The sequence below is a fragment of the Mustela lutreola genome, chromosome 4, assembly GCF_030435805.1.
Source record: "Mustela lutreola isolate mMusLut2 chromosome 4, mMusLut2.pri, whole genome shotgun sequence".
NCBI classification, from domain to species: Eukaryota; Metazoa; Chordata; class Mammalia; order Carnivora; family Mustelidae; genus Mustela; species Mustela lutreola.
Genome location: NC_081293.1, coordinates 116742581 through 116765262, shown reverse-complemented (window position 1 = coordinate 116765262; position 22682 = coordinate 116742581). Strand labels below are relative to the sequence as shown.

The 22682-nt window shown below is 35.3% G+C and overlaps 1 protein-coding gene across 3 annotated transcripts in view; it reads left to right on the top strand.

The window, feature by feature from the left end:
* The window catches only part of FAM185A (family with sequence similarity 185 member A), a 54399-nt gene that overhangs the window by 8064 nt on the left and 23653 nt on the right, over nucleotides 1-22682 (top strand). For all 3 annotated transcript variants that reach the window (XM_059170914.1, XM_059170913.1, XM_059170912.1), the window contains exons 3-5: nucleotides 3152-3244; nucleotides 8356-8494; nucleotides 18535-18576. In XM_059170914.1, the coding sequence (XP_059026897.1) occupies nucleotides 3152-3244; nucleotides 8356-8494; nucleotides 18535-18576 (274 nt within the window). The remainder of the gene's footprint in view (nucleotides 1-3151; nucleotides 3245-8355; nucleotides 8495-18534; nucleotides 18577-22682) is intronic.

Below are 22682 nucleotides of genomic sequence, written 5' to 3'. Positions count from 1 at the left end.
TTCATATGTAAAACATATATATTTCATTTTTTCATGGATTTTTTAAAAAATTTTAATTCAATTAGCATATGTATTATTGGTTTCAGAGGTACAAGCCTGTGATTCATCAGTCTTTTATAATACCCAGACACTCATTACATCACATAACCTCCTTAATGTCCATTACCCAGTTACCCCATCTCTCCACTCCCCTCACCTCCAGCAACCCTCAGTTTGTTTCCTATGATTAAGAGTCTTCTAATGGTTTGTCTCCCTCTCTAGTTTCATCTTTAGTTTTTTCCTCTCTTCCTTTCTGATCCTCTGTTTTGTTTTCTTAAATTCTGCATATCAATGAGATCATATAATAATTGTCTCTCTGATTGACTTGTTTCGCTCAGCATAATACCCTCTCGTTTCACCCATGTCATTGCAAATGGCAAGATTTCTTTTTTCTCTTTTTGGGTGGCCTCTCTACCTTTCTTTACTGTTGAGTAAAATACATGGCAATACTACATTTATTGTGCACTCTTAGAGAATAAGTAAATAAATATTTTAGGCAACATACATAACTCGTGAAAGGCCACACATTTGCAGTTTTAAAAAATGCAATACAGTAGTTTATACTCATTCGGTTCTGATTTATTTATTTTGTTTTATATAATTTTTAAAACTTTATAATCTAATTTTTTGGAATTAGATTAGTTTTAAATGATAACACTAGCTTTTAATATCTTTGAGTCTTAGTTCTCTTTGAAAATGATGACTATCTCCTTAGGAAAATAAGTCACGCATACATGAATTTTGTTTAAATTTCTGAAGTGTCATAGGAACTCATGTAAGTTTGAAATTATGTAAGCTCGATTTGAAGTAATGTTTGTTTTGGAGGTACTCTTTTCAAAAATTTATCAATTACTTGTCTGCTTGATGAGTACTACATATAAAACGCAGTTTGACTTCAGATTCGTGTCTCTGGGCATAGTCTACCACCGTAATATAGATAAACTTTTTTTTTTTTTTAAGATTTTATTTATTTATTTGACAGAGAGAGACACAATGATAAAGGGGACACAAACAGGGGGTGTGGGAGAGGGAGAAGCAGGCTTCTTGCTGAGCAGGTAGCCTGATGTGGAGCTCGATCCCAGGACCCTGGGATCATGACCTTAGCTAAAGGCAGACACTTAACAACTCAGCCACCCAGGTGCCCCATATAAACTTTTTTAATAATGATTCATTTTGTCCTTCTCACTAAATTTTTTGAAGTTCATTCCTGAGCTTTTTTGCCTAAGTTTTTTCTATTTTTTCCCTTGAGTAAAGCAACCAGAGGGTATATGGTTGTTTTGAATTTAATTTTTCCCTACGGTTTAGACACTTCTGTGCTATTGCTGATCATGATGTTGGTTAGTCTGCTTTTGGTATTTTTCTTTCTTTGCTATTTTCCTTTTTTTTATGATTATGGCAGAACTGAAGACGTATGTAATGGTTAAGGTAAACCAATCTACTCTACAAAATAGATTAAACAAAATGGCTCATGTACAACTATAGTTTATTTCTTACTTGTGGTAAGAAAGTGTGTACGTGGCTCTCTATAACCACGTGTGTATGTGGTTACAAGTGTGTACGTGGCTCTTCTATGATTCTAGGTTCTTTCCATCTTCTGGCTTTGCCATCTCTTACAGTGTTACTGTAATTTGCACTCATCTGGTAGAAGGGGCAGAGCACAAAGAAGGCACACCAACTCTTCTTAAAAGCAACAGCCTTGAAATTGCACAGAGCATTTCCATTTAACACTCTGTTGGCAAGAACTTAGCAACCGCTTAGAGGTAACAGAAGCTGGAAAATATCGTCTCTTCATGGGCCCAGATATATTGCTGTTACTTGGGGGGGGTGTAGATTTTTGTAGACTTACGGTAGTTTTTTCCACAGTTACCAAGTGTGAAATCAAATCCTTCTCTCCCTCTATTCCCATGATCCCTCACCACTCCACACATACTTTATAAATTTTTTTTTTGACAGAGGAGGCTAACAGTGACTGCTGTTTTATTTGTGCTTGAGACATTTTTATCCAGAGTTCCATTTTCTGGGGTGTGATATGCTAGAAAGTTTAATAATCAGTGGGCTGTTACCGTTAAGTATGAATATATCCTTCAGAAGATTCCAGCCATAGATGTGGGTTTTGAAATCATACAGACCTTGATTCTGTTAGTTTATATTTTGTTGTTTTCTCTCACCTGTTAAAGTTATATAACCTTTCTGATTCTTGAATTTCTTCCTCTGTAAATTGGAAAAATATGACACCTATTTCTGAGTTGTTGTGAAGATTCAGTCATGTGAATCACATGAGTCACACTGTATTTGGTCAAAGAAAATGCCAAGTAATGGTAACTATTATTCTTATTAACAGTGATAATTGGGGCACCTGGGTGGCTCAGTGGATTAAAGCCTCTGCCTTCGGCTCAGGTCATGATCCCAGGGTCCTAGGATGGAGCCCTGCATCACATCGGGCTCTTTGCTCAGCAGGGAGCCTGTTTCCTCTTCTCTGCCTGCCTCTGCCTACTTGTGATCCCTCTCTGTCAAATAAATAAATCCTTAAAAACAAAAAACAATGATAATATTAATAATGATGAACAGTAATAGTAATTATTGTCATCTTCCGCAACATTTTTGTTTAGTTAGCTAGTCAGAGTGATCTTATATTCCCAAGCCCGTCTTCAGTGAAGCTCCTGGAATACCCAAGTATCTCTTCTTTTTCCTATAATGAGTACAGATGACTTATTTAATCCTTTAACAGCAGTTGATATTCTTTCCCAGTTGATGTTCTTTTTTTTTTTTAAGATTTTATTTATTCATTTGAAAGAGAGAAAGCACAAGCAGGAGGAGAGGCAGAAGGAGAGGAAAAAGCAGACTCCCCACTGAGCTGGGAGCCAGACGTGGGGTTCCATCCCAGGACCTGGAGATCATGACCTGACCTGAAGGCAGATGCTTAGCCATCTGAGCCACCCAGGTGCCCCTACCACCAGTTGATTTTATTATTCCAAATAGTGCATTTCTATTTTGTTTCTGGATCCTTTTGCTGCTTTATTATTATTTTTTTAAAAATGTATAAAATGCTGGATTTTTTTAAGTCTAAATCAAATTTATTCTTTTTCTCTTTATTTTTGTATTTGTCTTTCAGAGTCAAAAATTACATGTTCAGACAAAAGGAGGCAAAGTAATTTGCCTGGGAACAGTTTATGGAAATACAGATATTCATGCGTCGGATAAAAGTGTAAGACTGAAACTTTTTTGTTAGCAATTATAATTTTGCTTCAAGGTGGCTCACACAGCTTATATATAGTTTCTGTAAAATTCGTAGCGTAACATTCTCTCCTTTTTAATGCACCTTAGTTCATTAGTAAATTCGAATTTGAAGTGGTTAAATATTATACAACTTAAATTTTAGTTTGTGATATAATACTTTTGACAGGTAATGATTTATTTGGAATTGATAACATCTTTAAATATTAAATTTTAATTCAGTTCAGAAGGGATGTTTATGATCGTGGATTAAAATTGATCATTAGGTATTACTGCCATGGTTAGGATTAAATTTTTTTATGTGTTAGATTTATTTGAGCATTTTTCTAAGATCTGTTTACCTTTTAGCCAGTTGGAAGGTTGAATTTCAAAACTCAACTCTCTTCAGTATTTTCCACAAGGTGGCACTATTGGATAGCATCACTACTCTCCAAAAGCTTTTATTATCCATAGGGATTTTGGTTGCTATGAGATAGTTTGCATTTTTTAATTAACTTTTGTTGCTCTCTGTGATTTAGCATAGTATTAAGAATATAGTTAAGGGGGTGCCTGGATGGCTCAGTGGGTTAAGCCACTGCCTTCTGCTCAGGTCATGATCTCAGGGTCCTGGGATCTAGTCCCACATTGGGCTCTCTGCTCAGCAGGGAGCCTGCTTCCTCTTCTCTCTCTGCCTGCCTCTCTGCCTATTTGTGATCTCTCTCTGTTAAATAAATAAATAAAATCTTTAAAAAAAAAAAAAGAAAAAAGAATATAGTTAATAATTTTGAAGTATAAATTGTCACAATTTGTTATGAATAATGTTTAAATCTTTGAGAAAGAGCTAGTTCATCTTTTATTTTACACTTGTGCAATTTGCAAAATCTTTCATTATAAATTTAAATTCTTTACTAAGCTTTATCCTTAGGTAATTGATGAGGATGCGTTATAAGTATATCTTGTAGGTAGATTATTGTTGGCATAATTAAACAAGGTAGATTATAACAGTAATTGTTTCTACTATTGTCACTTATTTTCTATCACCTTGGGAGATTTTTTAAGCCCAAACATTTAAATTTATCCTTTATAAAGTATTAGGCTAGGAAAGTATTGAAAGATACTGCCTGGCCTATGTGGCAGCTCTTTTGAGATGGCATTTAGTTTTACCCCTCTGCTTATTGTGGGCTTAGAAGTACAAAAGGGAAATTGGACAACTTTGTAGTTCCTTCAAGGTCTGTCCTTTAAATGATGGCTTATGTTAATTGAAATGATCCACGTTACAAACATTTCAAAGGAAAATTTAAATTATCTCTTAATTATTTGCTATTTTGAACATTTTGGCTGCTGTTTCCACTCATTAAATTATTTATTTGTTCCAACTTACATGGTTTATTGAATATTCATTTATTCTTACTTTCTATTATACTGTTTTGTTTCTTGCCTAATTTAGTTTTGTTGTACTAAAGAATTAGTCTAGATATTATTTCTATTTGTATTATATGTAATGTTAATACTTAAAATTTATTTCTAAGTTTGTGGGGTTTTGTATAAAATAAATGCTTATGATACGTGTTAACTCTTAATATACAACTTTCACAGAGGTGTGCTATAGATAATTGATAGGTGGCATAGTGACTTGGTTAAGAGCACAGAATTGAGAATCACATTACCTGGGTTCAAATCCAGGTCTTAGCTACTTAAGTATTTTATTCCTTTATTTAATAAATTCCTTTATAAATTTAACAAATTCCTAAATATATTCCTTTATTTATTATTTTAATCTTTTTTTAAAAAGATTTTATTTATTACTTCTTTGAGAGAGGGAGAGAGAGAGACTGAAAGAGATGGTGAGAGAGAGTACACACTGGGAGGAGAGGGAGAAGCAGACTCCCTACTGAGCAGGGAGCCCATTGGTGGGCTCCACCCCAGGACCCTGGGATCATAACCTGAGCCCAAGGCAAAGGCAGTTGCTTAACCAAATGAGCTACCCAGGCGCCCCTCACTTAAGCTTTTTAACTTAAGACAAGTTACTTAACCTCTATGTGTCTTAGTTTTCTGGAAAATGGAATAATAGTAATGGACTTAACTCAAAGAGTTATGAGGATTAAATCATTTAATACAGATTAAGTAACTAAAGTCTGGCACTTAGTTAACTCTAATCCAGTGTTTATTATAATGATGATAAAGGTAAATGAAACATGGGAAAGCAAACTTGACTAGTCCTAGATCTGCCAGTTAACTTTACTGAGACTCATTCTGTTATTTGTAAAATAGAGATGATTTTGTTTTACCTACTTAACAAGATTATGAGAATCAAATGAGTATTATAAACATTTAACAGCATTTTTAATGTATCATTTTAAATGGAGCAGCTGTTTTAGATAGTATCATTTATTTTAGTATCCTAAGTTTGGTACAGAGAAGATAGAAATTAATTTCCTCTTATGGTTGGATGAATTGGTGACATAGTTGTCAGTTGACCTCTTTTAGTTTGGGTTACAAAGCTACAGTGCTTCCTTAAAGTGTGATTTTCATTATATATAATGTTGACTTATAATAACTAAACTTACAAAAAATTTTCCTTGTGTAGAAAAGAAAATTAATTTATAGTGATATCTCTGTCAAGAAGGTATTAATTTTTGGATCTACTTTTTGATCTTTTAGTAGTTATTTCTGTTAATAAGCAAGCCAGATAGTTTAATCCAAAGAGTCTGTTTATGACTATTTGCTCTATTAGCATTAATAACTGTAACAAGAGCCTCAGCATTTTGCCATAAACTATGGTGTCCTAGCTTTAATTGTTATGTTAGTATCTGATACAATACATTATGTGTGGTCCTCAGTGAATTTTTAATTTCTTTGAAATTAGTTTTATGGAGTGATTGGCTAAAATACCTATATTATTGTAGTGGGGAAGGGTTGTACCTTCACTTGCTTTCATTTGCTTTGGTGCAGCAGGGGAGGATATTTTCTAGTTTTTTACAAGGTAAAATATTTAGTGTTTAAAGAACAAAGTAAACCCTTGACCATTTCCAGATATTCATAAGAAGCCCCTTAAAGACTTTATTTGGTTGTGGGGAGAATCTAATCAAAAGTGCCCTTTTGGCAGTTTAATTAACTTTCAAATACTCTTTCAATCTTTTTTTATCCCTAAAACCAGCCTCATTATCTATAAAAAGCTAGAGTTGTTGTCTGCTTAATGAAAATGCTTGGTGAGTTTGAAACCATGCATAAAGCAACTTTTCATGACAAACCTTCATAGGTAAAGGACAAATTTTTTCAGGAATTTTACATCTGTACTGTAACCCAGGCAATGCAGAACATTTGCATTCTCACAAATCTGAATGAATGTAGGTAAAATATCCTTTTTTTGACTGATTTATTGAAACTAAATTTAAAGTCAAAATTCCTATGAATCCATAATCAGCTTAAAAGAAACTGTAGATAAGAGGCATCTAGGTGTATATTAAGTGCTTAATAAAAGTTTAAAAATAAAGCTACATACTTCAAATCCAGAGGGCAAAGTCATTCTAACTTGCTTCCCAGTGGAACCTCTGAGTGCTTTTTTTCTCTTTTTTATATTTCTAAATTTTAGTATTCTTGAAACTCAGTTCTTATTAAATAGTATTTTGAATTTTTAACAGTTTCTGAAGCACATATTAGGTAGGAATGAATGATATTGGTATACTGATGATGTTTTGAAAAACAATGATCTTTCTTTAAAGGTGGGCAATGATCTTTCTTTATCCTGGGCAAAACTGTTGCATGTCTTCCTGGTGATTGGATTTTTTTGTCAACAGTTTTACAAGACCAGTGCTCTAACCCCTGGGCTATGGAGCCTTCCTGTCAACAGTTTTATATTAACACTCACTCGATGCTTATAAAACATGTTTAAAATTTGATAGAGATAATTTGGAATCCTTAACTAGGTATCTTCATTTTACATTGTGCTCAATATTTGAAACAAATTCATGCTAAATTCCTTGTTAGGGAAGCTTAGGGATAAATACAAAATTCTTTTCATTTTGTTCAATAGAAACCTATTTTGTTATTAGATTTTTTTTTTTAAGATTTTATTTATTTGACAGAGAGAGATCACAAGTAGGCAAAGAGGCAGGCAGAGAGAGAGAGGAGGAAGCAGTCTTCCTACCAAGCAGAGAGCCTGATGCGGGACTCAATCGCAGGACCCTGAGATCATGACCTGAGCCGAAGGCAGAGGTTTAACCCACTGAGCCATCCAGGCACCCTGTTATTAGATTTAAAGTGAAAAAATTGTAGCAATAACAGTGTATTCACTACAGTAACTGATGACAAGAGAAAATCATGATAGTAAAAAAAAAAAAAAAAAAAAAGATAAAATATGTGCTAAAATTAAAACCCATTTATAATTTCAATAGCAGCAACAAAATATATTTGAAATAGAAAGGATATGCTATTAAGGATCTAAAGGATATCTCTAGCAAACATCTTATTCAATGATGATGCTATATTTTAAGTTTTCCCTCTGAGAATAGGAATAAGATTAGGTTGCTTTTGTTCACTGTTGAATTGGAGGCCTGTGCCAAATAGTTAAGCAGGACAGAGCAGGAAAAACAGTATTAATATAAGGATTGGAAAGGCAATAATGAAACTGTCACTTGCAGGCAATACAAGTTATACATGTAGAAAAACTTTCTTAAATTCAGGTAAATTATGAAAATTAGTGAGTTTACTGAAGTTGTTGGATTTAAGATCAAATACTAAAGCCAATTAAGACAAAATGAAGTTTAAAAAAAGAGTTCTTTTATAATAGCATTTAGAAAATACCAAATAGGAATAAATATAACAAAAGTTGAAGAACTCTATATAGAAAATATAAGACATTATTAAGAGAAATTAAAGAAGCTCTAAATAATTGAATTTAATGGGTCCATTCCACATTCCACGGAGAATACACTGTTGGCTCACAGTATTATAATTAGAGCCAGGGTATTAAAATCAGCAAAGTGATTGCATACTAGGTAGTAACTTTTTATATAATTTGCCCACTAAATCTATAGGTATCATTTTGGCTTTTTACCAGTCTTTCTTTTATAATGAACTGATTTTGAGTTTTTCTCTTAATAGACTGTGACCATAGATAAACTGCAAGGAAGTACTGTTAATATATCTACTGAACATGGTTTGCTGGAAGCCAAGTATCTTTATACAGATTCATCATTTCTATCTTCTGTTGCTGGAGATATTACATTAGGAAGTATTCATGGTAAGATAATAGAAGCCTAATACATCTGCATTCCATATAACATAAATTTTTAAAAATTTTTATTAACATATAATGTATTATTTGCCTCAGGGGTACAGGTCTGTGAATCATCAGGCCTACACTTTTCACAGCATTCACGATAGCACATGCCCTCCCCAATGTCCATAACCCAACCATCCTAACCCTACCCCCTAACCACCAGCAGTCCTCAATTTGTTTTGTGAAATTAAGAGTCTCTTATGGTTTGTCTCCCTCCCAATCCCATCTTGTTTCATTTCTTCCTTCCCTACCTCCCACAATCCCTCCGCCCTGCCTCTCAGATTCCTCATATCAGAGAGATCGTATGATAATTGTCTTTCTCTGACTTATTTTGCTCAGCACAATACCCTCTAGTTCCATCCACGTCGCTGGAAATAGCAAGATTTCATTTCTTTTGATGGCTGCATAGTATTCCATTGTGTATATATACCACATCTTCTTTATCCATTCATCTGTTGAGGGACATCTAGGTTCTTTCCATAGTTTGGCTATTGTGGACATTGCTGCTATAAACATTCAGGTGCACGTGCCCCTTTGTATCACTACATTTGTATCTTTACGGTAAATACCCAGTAGTGTGATTGCTGGGTCATAGGGTAGTTCTATTTTCAACTTTTTGAGGAACCTCCATGTTCTTTTCCAGAGTGGCTATACCAGCTTACATTCCCACCATCAGTGTAGGAGGGTTCCCTTTCTCTGCATCCTCACCAACATCTGTCATTTCCTGACTTGTTAATTTTAGCCATTCTGACTGGTGTGAGGTGGTATCTCATTGTGATTTTCATTTGTATTTCCCTGATGCCAAGTGACGTGGAGCACTTTTTCATGTGTCTGTTGGCCATCTGGGTGTCATCTTTGCAGAAATGTCTGTTCATGTCTTCTGCCTATTTCTTGATTGGATTATTTGTTCTTTGGATGTTGAGTTTGATAAGTTCTTTATAGATTTTTGGATACTAGCCCTTTATCTGCTATGTCATTTGTGAATATCGTCTTCCATTCTGTCACTTGTCTTTTGGTTTTGCATATAACATAAATTTTAAGACATAACTCTCATTTCTGTTGTCGAAGAAGGATCTGCCATTAGGAAGCTCGCCCTCTAGATAATTAATGGCAGACTAATCATCTTTTTAAAAAAACGTAAAGTGACTCGTAAGCTATTTAATTTTACTTTGGCAAGAAATTAAATATTATGCTGTTAAACTTAAAGATAATAGTAATTCTGATTTTTAATGCATTTCCTTTTGTTATTTTTTATTTATGTATTGCTCAGCTATGTCTTGAATAGTTCTGCTAATTTGTAACTCTTCATATTTTAATAATGACTTTTATCTAGCATTGCGTTTCTGTTAATGATAGTGAAAAGTACTGTACTTAATATATTGAGTAGCTTTTAGTAGAAAGGCAATTCCTTACCAAGTCAGATGTTAATTAACACCTATGATAAGAACAGCACTATTCTTTGCAGTGTTTTATACCATATTTATACTAAGTCCATTAATGTTTAACTTATTTGCTTTCTTTTAAGTTAGATAAGAATTGAATTTGGTACAGTTTGCTGTTAATAGCTTACGTGATAGTAAATAGATGTACCTTTTTGAGGTAATCCTCAAAAAACTCTAGGTCTTTTGATTTTGTTTACTTAAAGTGCTGAAATGTAAATAAATTGCTAGGGACAGAAGAATTCATTCCTTAGCCTTTGTAAAGCCTTTTGTATTTACTGACCTTTAATATGAAGTCAGATACCTTTCCTTGGGCGGTTTAAATTTGGGTCAGACCTGGATCCTCTTTGGGCTGTAGTCTCAGGTTGGGTTTCTCGAAAGCAGACTCTAAAATGGAAATTAGAGTGCAGCACATTTGCTAAGGGAGGTGTCTTGGAACCGCAGCCATGCAAAGGAAGGAAGCCCAATTTCCCCTGGAGAAGTTGGACTGTAATGCAGCCTCAGTGACTCCAAGGGGAGAGCTCTAAAGCTGGGATCATCCTCAGAATTGTTTCAAGTCGAGGTGAGGAAAACTGGACCTTTATATCCCCAACAATTAGATGTAAGATGCACCAGGAAGGGGTATGGTCTTAGGCCAAAATGACTCTTTTTAGCTGAAGCAATTCCCTAAGAGGGCTGACAGCTGAGGGCTGTCTGCCAGTAGTACTCCCTTCAGCTAGGAAAATAAGCCCTCAGGTATGAGGAATTCTAGGTGATGAATTACAGCATTCACTGCAGTTACATTTATTGATTCATTCAACACATATATTGACTGTGTGCCAGATTTTTGGACACTGAGAATACATAGTTGGGCAGGAGATGATTCCTATCCTTAAAGAACTTGTGGTCTTCATTATTTGTAACACTGGTACAGCAATGAGAAGAAGTAAGGGAAGGGAAAATTTGATCCTGTTGCCACTGTTGAAAATCTTCCTTCTTGTTCAACCCTGCTTTCCCCATCTGGACCTTGGCCCACACTCCACTTGGATTTTTCAGTGGTAGTAAGTTTGTAAAAGAGAGGTTAGATAAGAAAGAAACCCTCCTCATTTCTTAGTCATGTCAGTGACTGCCTACTTTTCAATAACCCTTCAGACAAGCCTAAGTTTCTTGCCTCAAAAGTAACCACCCCTATTTCCATCCTTGATGATGTCCTTGTCATTGTATGAACATGCTACTGGAGTTTGGAGGTGGGATGGGTACAGACAAACAGGTAGTGTTCTAGCCCTACAGTCTTGTAGGTGGGAAGATCAGAGTCATGGCTAATGAAGGGAAGTCCCTATGTTCTAGCTATAAGAATTTCAGTAGAGAGAGATGTCTTCCAGGGATCATCCCAAGCTGGAACTCTGAATATATATTGCAGTGAATTCTTTGTTCTAAATGGTGATGGTCATCTAACGTAAATCATATTTTGGCTGTATTTAAACAAGCTGGCTTGGGAATCTTGAAATTTGTTTTATGGGGAAATGTTTCACTACCTATAAATATTTGACTTAGAGAAAACAGATTTGGGAAATATATGTATTCTAAGACCTCCCAGTCCAGGATTTATTTAGTTTGGCTTCCTTTTCCTTAAGCAAGGCTTAAGCTGATTTTTTTTTTTTTTCAAGTAGATTTTTTTTTAACCTAACATACAGATGTTGTAAAAAGCCATTTTCTTTTTAACCATAAATGTGATGGCAATACCTGTCTTTTTTGTTAGATTTACTGAGTATATGAGTTTGGGGGTTTTGGTGTTGGTGGGTGGGTGGTTTGAAAGCAGGTGCACCTATGGACTGTTGATTCCATGTCCCCATACAGATCTAGACATGTATAATCTTATATCTTAGGCTGATTTCATGGGTGCTCAGAGTGGCTTGGTAGATTTCTAGCTAAATTCAGGGGACCAGTTGAAAAGGAGTCCCCCACTCCTCTGCCACCTTGGTGGAACTCCTATAACATAATGTAAACAATTAATGAGTTTTTAATCTATAGGCATACTCATGACCATTGTTTTCGCATTTTATATTTAACTTATGTTACTATTTGGAATAAGTGCTTTATTAATAAAAGTATACTTTAAATATTTAGATTCCCCGTGTAACTTAGGGTCTTATTTTAAGGTCAAGATTATATATTGATAAATAATTTGCTGAGTGTTAGTTCTCTCATTTTCTCTGTGCTTAACTACTTTGAATTTTAGAAACTCTCAGAAATAAAAGTTCCATTAGCTGTATAAGCATAGTTGATGACTTTGATATCAGAATTTTATAAATAATGTCCCATGTTGCTTTAAGAAATGACGTGTAGTCACTGGTGAATTTGTGCAAAAGTCAAAAATAATGTAAAAATTTCAAAAGAAAAGATTTTATTAGATTAAATAGAACTTTTCATGAAGTTCATGAAAATGCTTTGTTCAAATTCTAAGGTATATTGTTAAGTCTGTTGTAAAGTTTCAGTTTGATTATCATTTTGACATATGATAATGTTGACTCTGGACACTTAAAACTTTTTTATGTAAATAACTAGAAAGGAATTACTGCTTACTTTGTGATACAGACAGCATAAATTTTTTTTTCAGGATTTAGACATGTGATAATGCAATATTTGGACTTAGCTCCTTAGATGGACTTAGCTCTCTCCATAAAGGTGATGCTGCCATCTTCATTGTGTGACTTCTAAGCTTCTACCAGAGGAAGAGAGATCATAGGTTGATAGGAAAAATTTCAAAAACTAAGCTGATTCTGCCATGTATTTTTAGCCAGAATATTTTATTTTATTTTATATTTGTTTGTTTAATCAGGAGAGAGAGAGAGCACATGTGTGCACACAGGGTAGGGGGCAAGGAGCAGAGGGAGAGGGAAAGAGAGTCTCAGGCAGATTCCCCAGTGGGCACAGAGCCTGAGGTAGGGTTGATCTCACAACCCTGAGATCACCATCTAAGACGAAAGCAAGAGTTGGATGCCCAACCAATTGCTCCACCCAGGTGTCCTTAGCCACCTTAGCATTTTAAATGATGTTATCAAACTCTAAGAGGCTGAGATTGAGAATTTAGCAGTATTCTAAGGCAGGAGAAAAGCACATAAATATTAGTGGGCACTGGCAGTCTTTTTCATATTTTATAATTGATCTTAAATTTCCATGAGTTCCTCCTTTTTCCACCCGTTGGAGTATCCTCTAGGATTTCATCCTGTTTTATTGTTCTTTTGCTTCTTTCTTTTCTTGGGCATATTCTGCCTTATTCCACAAAGTATTTGAAGTAAGAGGTCCATTTTGTATACTCTAACAACTTTGGAATATTTCTATTTAGGGTAGAGTTTTCTAAATATTTTGATTTGTGTTGAAAATACATGTTTTGTTTATTGCTTTAGAAGTTCTTTAGCATTGATAAAAACATTTTGAAACATTCTTTATATTTGTGGGTGTTCCTTATTTTCTTTTCTAAAGATTTTACTTATTTGTTTAGAGAGAGCACAAGAAGACAGAGCAGCAGGCAGAGGGAGAGGGAGAAGCAGGCTCTCCACTGAGCAGGGAGCCTGTCATGGGGCTTGATCCCAGACCCTGAGATCATGACCTGAGCCAAAGGCAGCCGCTTAACCGACTGAGCCCCCCAGGCACCCCAGTGTTCCTTATTTTCATAGTTTTTCTTGTTCCACTATGCTTTTACTACATAGAATTCTTAACATTCAAGAGAGATGTAGTCTGAAACTCTAGGTGCTGTTATAATATGAACTAGTCCTCCTTCTGAAGCTTCTTCCATGGATATAAGAACCATAACTTGTTCTTTGAGACTAGTGTAAGGTAATAAAGCTTTTGCCTTGCTGAGTGGGTGACTGGACTCACTAGCTAAGTGACTAACTGTCATAATTCTTTATTCATAGTTAAAACATCACAAAAATCATTTTTTAAGTGTTCAGGAGGTGGAAGCAACAAAGAGAATTCTGAGTGGAAGTCCTCACTGTCTTACACTAGATTAATCTATCTAAAACATGGTTTTCTTGTTGTTATCCATGTTATAATTTTTCACTGACTCAATTTAGAATAAAGTCAATAGACTAGTACCTCATGGTTCTTCTACAGGTTTCTCTTCACTTGTTTTTCCTAACTAAATGTGAATATTTAAAAATCAAATCAATAAAATAATCATTTAAAATATAATAATGTTGACTCTGAACTGGGTACTGTACTGTGCTTTCAGGATATAATGCTAAATAAGAAAGACATGATCCCCATCCTCACAGACTTGCCTAATGGTTTCAGCTTAACTGATTTGAATGATTTGAACACAGAATGTGTAGGTCTGCCTGTTTACCTTTGTTTATATAATTCTTTTTTGCAGAAAATCCTTTCCCTTCAATGTATTTAAATTTTATTCATGTTTCAAATCTCAGCTCTGGTGATATCTCCACTATGACTATTCTCCTTGTCCATATCAGGTCAGTTTAGTCTCTGCTGAATGGCTATGGGACCTACTACATATTGTTCGCTTATGAGTTTCACTTACAATTATTTATAAATACTAATTTTTAGCTTTCCATGTGTGTATCTCCCCAGATATCCTATAAGATTTTGGATGGCCAGGCTGTATTCTGGCCCCTCCCCCAAATGATTCATGTCCCTCCCACATGCAGAATACACTCCCTTCCTTCCACATTTCATAAAAGTTTAATCTAATTATGCACCACATCAGAGTCCAGAATCTCTTTATCAAAATCAGATCAAGGTGTATGAGGCTCCTCAAGTATAGTTGCTTAAGTGTAACTCCTCAAGAACAGTTTCTCTGAATCTGAAGACCTGTGACCTAAAGAGACAAGTTCCCTTGCCCTCCCCACCCCCATGCACACTACCTACACACCCAACACACACTGATGGGACAGGTATAGGATAATTGCTATAGGCTTTCCTGTTCAAAATTGGGAAAATGAAAGGCAGAAAGGCATCACTGGTACATAGTGATTTTGAGATTTGGGTGGGCAAACATTAGAGTTTACTCAATTATTTTTATATATATATATATATATATATATATATATACACATACATATATAAATATATATATAAATTATATATATATATATATATATATATATATATATATATATATATATATATATATATATATATCATAAAAGACCTGGAAATAATTCTGTAGGGTTTCAGGCTTTGCCCTCTGAGCTTTTGTTCCTCCCTTTGAGTCATCCTTCCTTTTTCATGAAATATATCACATGTTTGAATCTGAGTGGTTTTCTCAGTCTGCTTCCTGACAGTAGAATTTTGGAGATCCAGTGGTCTCTTTTTACTTTCTATTGTCACTCTTCCTTTCAGTTCAGTTTAGCAGTGAGTTTGCTGTTGTTATTCTCTCAAAAATTTTGTCAGCCTCCTCTGAATCATGTGGGGTTTATTCCATAAAATAAAAGCCACATCTAAGAATCTCTTTCAAAAGTGCACTTCTGGGGCGCCTGGGTGGCTCAATGGGTTAAAGCCTCTGCCTTCAGCTCAGGTCATGATCCCAGGGTCCTGGGATTGAGCCCCACATTGGGCTCTCTGCTCAGCGGGGAACCTGCTTCCCTCTACTCTCTCTGCCTGCCTTTCTGCCTACTTGTGATCCCTCTCTCTCTGTCAAATACAAATAAAATCTTTTTTTTAAAAAATGCACTTCTGCAGAGAAACTGAGGTAAAATGTACTCAAGCTTTCTATGGTGTCTGTTGTTTGATTGAGATTTTTATAATACACCTCTAATCTCTGTAAAGGACTTTTTGTATAATTGATTAGTATTGTGAAGTACTACTCTTGATCTTTCTGGTGTCTTAAGAGGAGGTTTTGCTGTCCACCCCTCAGCTTCGTTTTTAGACCATGTACTTGCCAGTGCCCTGGATTCAAACTTTGTTGGAAAGCTATTTCTAACTTTAACATCTTTTGCCTTCTTGAGAGGCTTAGAATTTTCAAAACCATATGTGTCCTGTTTTTGTTTGTTTGATTAACACTCCTTTCTTTAGATTAGTTTATCTTTCTTCCCTTACATTTTATAGTAAGTGGCCAAAAAAAAAAAAAAAAAAAAAAAGGTAGCACTTATAACACTTTAACCTTCCTTGGGTATCTTAGTTAAATCACTGTTCATTAAGCTACATTTCCTAGTTTCCACATTACTGAAGATAATGGTGTTAAGTTTCTCCAACTTCTTAACAAGAATTCTCCTTTCTCTAATTTCCAAAAACATTTTTCTCACTTCCTTTTGAACCCTTGTAGGAAGAATACTCAAAGTCCAGCTTTCTGCTAACAGTCTGTTCAAGGCAATCTAGGCTTTCTTTACCATGTTTCTCAAAATCTTTCCAACCTCTGCCCACTGCCAAGTTCCAAAGCTACACCTACATTTTTAAGTATTTATTATGGCAGCACCCCACTTTCACCTTTCAACATGTATACTAGTTACCTCTTCCTGTATAACAAATTATCTCAGAGCTTAGCACCTAAAAGCAACAAACATTTATTGACTCTTACTTTGAATGCATCAGGAATCTTGGTGTGGCTTAACTGGTTCTTCTGCCTTAAGACCTCTTATAAGGTTGTTATGAATGTATCACCCAAGGTTATGGGGGTCCATTTGAAGGTTCCACCAAAAGACAGTCTGCTTCCTAGCTCATTCATGTGATTGTTGGCAGAATTCAGGTCAGAACCTTTTGGCAGCAGGCCTTTTTTAGTTCCTCCATAGTGGGCTTCTTTCACAGGGCACTTGACAACATGGCTAGCTGCCTTCCTCAGAGCAGAAGAGGGCTAGCAAAAAAGAAACCAGATTTTTTTTTTTTTTTTAAGATTTTATTTATTTGACAGAGATCACAAGTAGGCAGAGAGGCAGGCAAAGAGAGAGAAAAGGAAGGAGGCTTCCCATTGAGCAGAGAGCCTGATGTGGGGCTTGATCCCAGGACCCTGAGATCATGACCTGAGCTGAAGGCGGAGGCTTTAACCCACTGAGCCACCCAGGTGCCCTAAACAGATCTTTTTATTTATTTGTTTGTTTGTTTGTTTATTTATTTGGCAGAGAGATCACAAGTAAGCAGAGAGGCAGGCAGAGAGAGGGGGAAGGAAGCAGGCTCCCTGCTGAGCAGAGAGCCCGATGTGGGGCTCGATCCCAGGACCCTGAGACCCGAGCTGAAGGCAAGGGCTTTAACCCACTGAGTCACCCAGGCGCCCCCAGATTTTTTTATAACCTAATCTTGGAAGCAACTTCCCATTACTTTCACCTTATTCTCTGTGTTAAAAGCAAATTATTAGGTACAGCCTATCCATGAGGGGAGGAGATTATACAAGGGCATGAATACCAAGAGGCAGGGATCACTGAAAGTCATCTTAGAAGCTGTGTGATCTTTGGCCACTAATCACATGTGGTGGTGAATCTGCATTTCCTGGATTTGAAAATTTGAAGAGAGTATCTAAAACCAATGAAATAATATGTACATAACACATTTAAAAGAATCTTTACAACCTTGTACTTATGGAGACCTGAAAATAATTTTAGGAGCTTAATTTCTCCATACAAAGTAAGTTTTATTCCTACACAAATGTACCCCTTGTTCATATCCTTACATGAAGTATGATGGAATATAACACTTTTAGAGAGATTTTTGCAATTAAAGTATGTCTGACTATTGGACAAATGAATCAAGTGTTTTGTTTGCTTTTTCTCAGGTACTGATACATGGCAGTATTTAGAGGATGCAAGAAATAAAGTAAATGAGTCCATTTACCCTAGATTATTGCTGAGATAAAAAGCTATTCCTTTACTTTTTAATGTAGTTTTGGAATGATGGTAGAAGAGTAATGTTGCTTATATTTTCAGTGCAGTAAACATAAGTAGTGTGGGTCTGGGAGTAATTCTACAAACACACATATGAAGAAAAATCTTACTAATTTTGGTATTAGAGGAAAGGGGGCTGAGAAGAATGGTTGCAATATCCTATACTTGCCCTGGAAAATGTATTTTCATCAAAAGACAAGAACCTGTGAAGCCTCTTTCTTTGCTAGTCATATTTCAGTGTGTTCATTATTCCTGCCCCAAACTCTGTAACTCTTGGCATAGAAACTACTTTAATAGACATAGCAGAGTGACCTGAAAAATAACAGTAGTAATTTTTTTCCCTAGGTTATTTTAGTGTTAGTTGGCTCAAAACTTGGTTTTGAGTGATCTGCTCAATATAGTGAAGTTTATCTTGAAAATACATACTGAGTACATTTAAGTAACTTTTTATTTATGGTTTATAGAAGTATCATTATTTTTGTGTGTGTGTTTCCCAAAAAGTATGGTGGTTTGTTTTGTAGTTATGCTAAAGAAGCTTAAGGTGGAATAGAGGAAGAGAGTTTGTATAGATGACTAAAGCTAGTTATTTCAGAGTTGCAGCTAAATCTCTTATTAGATTTTTAATACTGAGAAAATTTGCCTACAACAATAACAATCTTATTAAATGGATGTCTGACCATGTTTTAGAATACTATATTAGTTTCTTTCTAGATTATACCTAATATATAAAATTATCTTTTTTTTTCTTTTACAGGTAATATAACATTACAAAGCAAGATGGGTAATATCACAATAGGTATGTACTAACCTGCTGGTTGGTAAATTTTGCTCTTTTAAAAAATAGCTATATTTGTGGGGGCACCTGGGTGGCTCATTGGGTTAAAGCCTCTGCCTTCGGCTCAGGTCATGATCCCAGGGTCCTGGGATCGAGTCCCGCATCGGGCTCTCTGCACAGTGGGGAGCCTGCTTCCTCCTCTCTGCCTCTCTGCCTACTTGTGATCTGTCTGTCAAATAAATAAATAAAAATCTTAAAAAAAAAAATAAAATAAAAAATAGCTATATTTGTGATATTTTATTAGGGTAAATAAAATCTGAGGTTTGCTGATGAACCTGATAGGATCCTGATATACTATTCAAATATAGGCAGACCCAAATTATTTCTGGAAATTCATTGACTCATCCTCTTATAAATAATTTATAATTATAGATTTGGTGTCAGTAAGAATAAAGTTAGAATTCTGATTTCACCACTTTCTATACATGGGCTAATTATTACCTGATTTCTCTGTGCTTCAATTTCTATATCTAAAAGAAATATAAATAATAGTTAAGTAGCTATCATACAGGGTTACTGTAAGAAGTGAGATCATATATATAAAATATTTTAGCACAGTGTCTGATATATGGTAAGAATTCAATAAATGATAGTCATTTTTATTATTGTTCTAATCCTAAGCCAGGACTAATAGTGGCTAATGGCACCTTAGACCTCATGACTACATGTGCCTGTGGAAGAAAAAGTTCGGATTTCCAGATAGTTTATTTGTTTGTTTGTTTATTTATTTATTTACTTTTTAAAAAGACTTTATTTATTTATTTATTTGACAGGCAGAGATCACAAGTAGGCAGAGAGGCAGACAGAGAGAGAGGGGGAAGCAGGCTCCCCACCAAGCAGAGAGCCTGATGTGGGGCTCAATCCCAGGACCCCGAGATCATGACCTGAGCCGAAGGCAGAGGCTTTAACCCACTGAGCCACCCAAGCACCCCAAGATTTCCAGATAGTTTAAATAGAGATTTTCTCTGTCCCAAGTAGCACCTGCTTACCTATTAGGCAAAGGCGCACCCTCAAGAGTGCTGGTTGTTTTTAGACCTTAGAGGGTTGAGTGTAGGGATGGGAAACTAAGACCTTTGTGGGGAAGCTGTGGCTTATGGCCAGTACGAATGCCCAGGGCCTCTGGGTTTTGTCCTTTTTGACATTTTACATTTATCTTTCCTTTGTACTGATTGAAAGAGTGAACATCTTTAATAGTCGTTTCCACTATCACACTTGAATTTTCTGGCTTAAAGTACATATCTTTTTAAGAATTTTCAAGATATTGAAACTTTATTGTTCAGTGAGTGATTAAGTTGAAAATAACGGCTTCTTAAGTGATAGTTATAAATTATCTTAATACATGGCAGAAGGATTTAGCTGTTTCTGGTCAGAAATCAAGATTTATTGTTGACTCTTCAGGCCATTTCATCAGAGGACACATCTAGAGATGGTAAGGGAAATTTCTAGTGTGAACAAAAAGTATACTGGGGGGGGTGCTGAACTAGCTGAAAAAGGAAAATGCTAGACATGGGCAAAGTTTGCAGCAATAAGGCAAGGGAGGAAAAGGAGGAGAATATTGCAAATTGGGAGGCATAGGGAATTGAACTACCACCAAAAGGCCCATTAGGCAGATAGGAATCTGAGGAATACTTATAATATGATATAAGGCTAGTGTTATTCTTGAATGGAAATATGGGAACATAATGGAAAACCATTCTCTCAAAAATTGGAAATAAATGGTTATTTATCCATACTGGAAAAGAATTGTAATAGCAAGTATGAAATGAGAAGTAATGTACATATTTGAAGATGGTTTCAAATTCTGTATAAATGATTAACATTATAAATTCTTTTTAATTTTCCATATGAACTTTTTCTTCTTCCCACTATTACATGCTAGATGGATTTTCAGAAAAAAAGTTTTATTTTTCTTAGATAAATCTCTTTCCACACAAAGAAAACTACCTGACTCCAGTGTGAAGAAGTATAGGGGTGCCTGGGTGGCTCAGTTGATTGAACGTCTGACTCTTGGTTTTGGCGTGGGTGGTGATCCTTGGGGTCCTGAGATAGAGCCCTGAACTGGGGACACTAGTTGGCAGGGAATCTGCTTGGAGAGACTTTTCCCTCTGCCTCTCCCCTCACTTGCACATATGTGTGCTCTCTCTGGCTCTCTCTTTCAAATGAATAAACAAATCTTTAAAAAAAAAAAAAAGAAAAGAAAAGAAAAGAAAAGAAATATGATTGACCACAATAATAGCAGTAGTTATAGACCCTTCATAATTTTCTTTAGCAAAACACAAGTTGTCTCTGTAGTTTTAGGTTCTTAAAAATCCACAAATATGTAAAGATACTTAAAGGTTGAATTCTTATTTTGTAAATGTGGTTGATGAATTTGGGGGTTTATTTTGGAAGAATCTCTTAAAATAAGAGAAAACGTATTTATTTGTTAAGTTATCATATTTTGATCTGTCATAGTGTGGACTTTGGAAGAAAGATATAAATTATGTCTCTATTTATTATTTTAACATTGTGTTAATGTTTGAAGACAATCTTGAGTGTTGCAGTAACTAGTCAACATCTATTTTATTGATTGCCTGCTATATACCAGGAACTCTTTAAGGTACTAGAGAATATTATGGTCAACAAGACGTAGTCTCCATGCTCACATTTGGCCTGAGAAGAAAGACAATAAGCATGTAAATAACCAAAGATAACTTCAGATCATACAATGAATAAATAAGAGAGGGTAATGGGATAAAGAGTGGGGAAAAGAAAGCTACAGCATTTAGCAATCAGGGAGGGTCTGAAGAAGGGACATTTGAACTAAAGCCAGAATAATGGGAAAGAGGCTCATAAAATTCCGGATGCAGAGCTTTCCAGATAGAGGAAAAGCCAGTATAAGCCCTGAAAATGGAATGAACCTGTCATTTTCAAGGTAAAGAAAGAGAACTTGGGGAGAGTCGGAGACTAAGTAAGTGAGGCCTTAGGAAAAGAACTGATTTCAGTAGATTGGTAAATCTCTTTGTCTTCCACAGAATTAAATTTTACTTAAAAAAAAAAAAATTAAGAGCTTATTTCCTCTAGGAGTCTGCATACTTTGTAAAGGGCCAGATATTAAATATTTTTGGCCCTGTAGGCCATACAGTCTGTCTGTACTATGCGACTCTTTAATTTTAACACAAAGCATATTGACAGTATACACACAAATGGATGTGTCTATGTTCCAATAAAACTTTATTAATAAAAACAGGAGAAAAAGGAGGAGGGCTGTAGTTTGCCATCCATGCTATAGAGTTTAAAAACCATTGTTGTCATGAGTCTGCTGAAATTTTGAATATGATGCCTTAATCCCAAAGGTGACAAGTGTAATGTTTATTTGAAGTTTCTTAAGTGGTTGACTTGTGTTTTTCATAAAAGGTTTGCTGGAGAAAGTTGAAGGCTACTCTACAAATCATGATAACCTAGTTAAAGTCTACTGGATTTTTGAGGAATTGAGATTAGTAAAAGCAAATTAGTTAAAAAGAAGTAAGTGACTTGTAGGAACTTGAGAGGGAAATGTATTAGAATAGCAGAGGCTTCAAAATATTGGAATGGGTGTTGAGAAAAAGTGATTATCAAGTTTAGAATATTAGGAGACTTGAGATGATTTAGATATTATTCTCTCTGATTTCAGGAAAATAGATGTATTTTTCCCATGATTCTTTTATGAAGAACAATATTTATAATTCAGGTAAAAGGAGTATAGATAATGTAATTGGTCAGGTTCTTAAGTAATCTCATCAGTAATTCAGATTTTGTACACACATTATACTTTATTTCCCTAAACCCTTTTCTTCCTAATTTCCATAACACTAAGCTCTCTCAGAAGTTGTAGTGCTATAAAATGTTTGATTGTGTATATCAAAACCATGATTTTCCTTGGATTCATATTTTAAAAAATAATGTTTTTCTGGAATACCAGATCATCCATTTAAAATGAGTTAACTGGGGCACCTGTGTGGCTCAGTTGGGCATCTGACTCTGGGTTTTAGTTCAGGTCATGATCTCCTTGGTCATACGATAGAGGCCTCTGTTGGACTCTGCCCTCA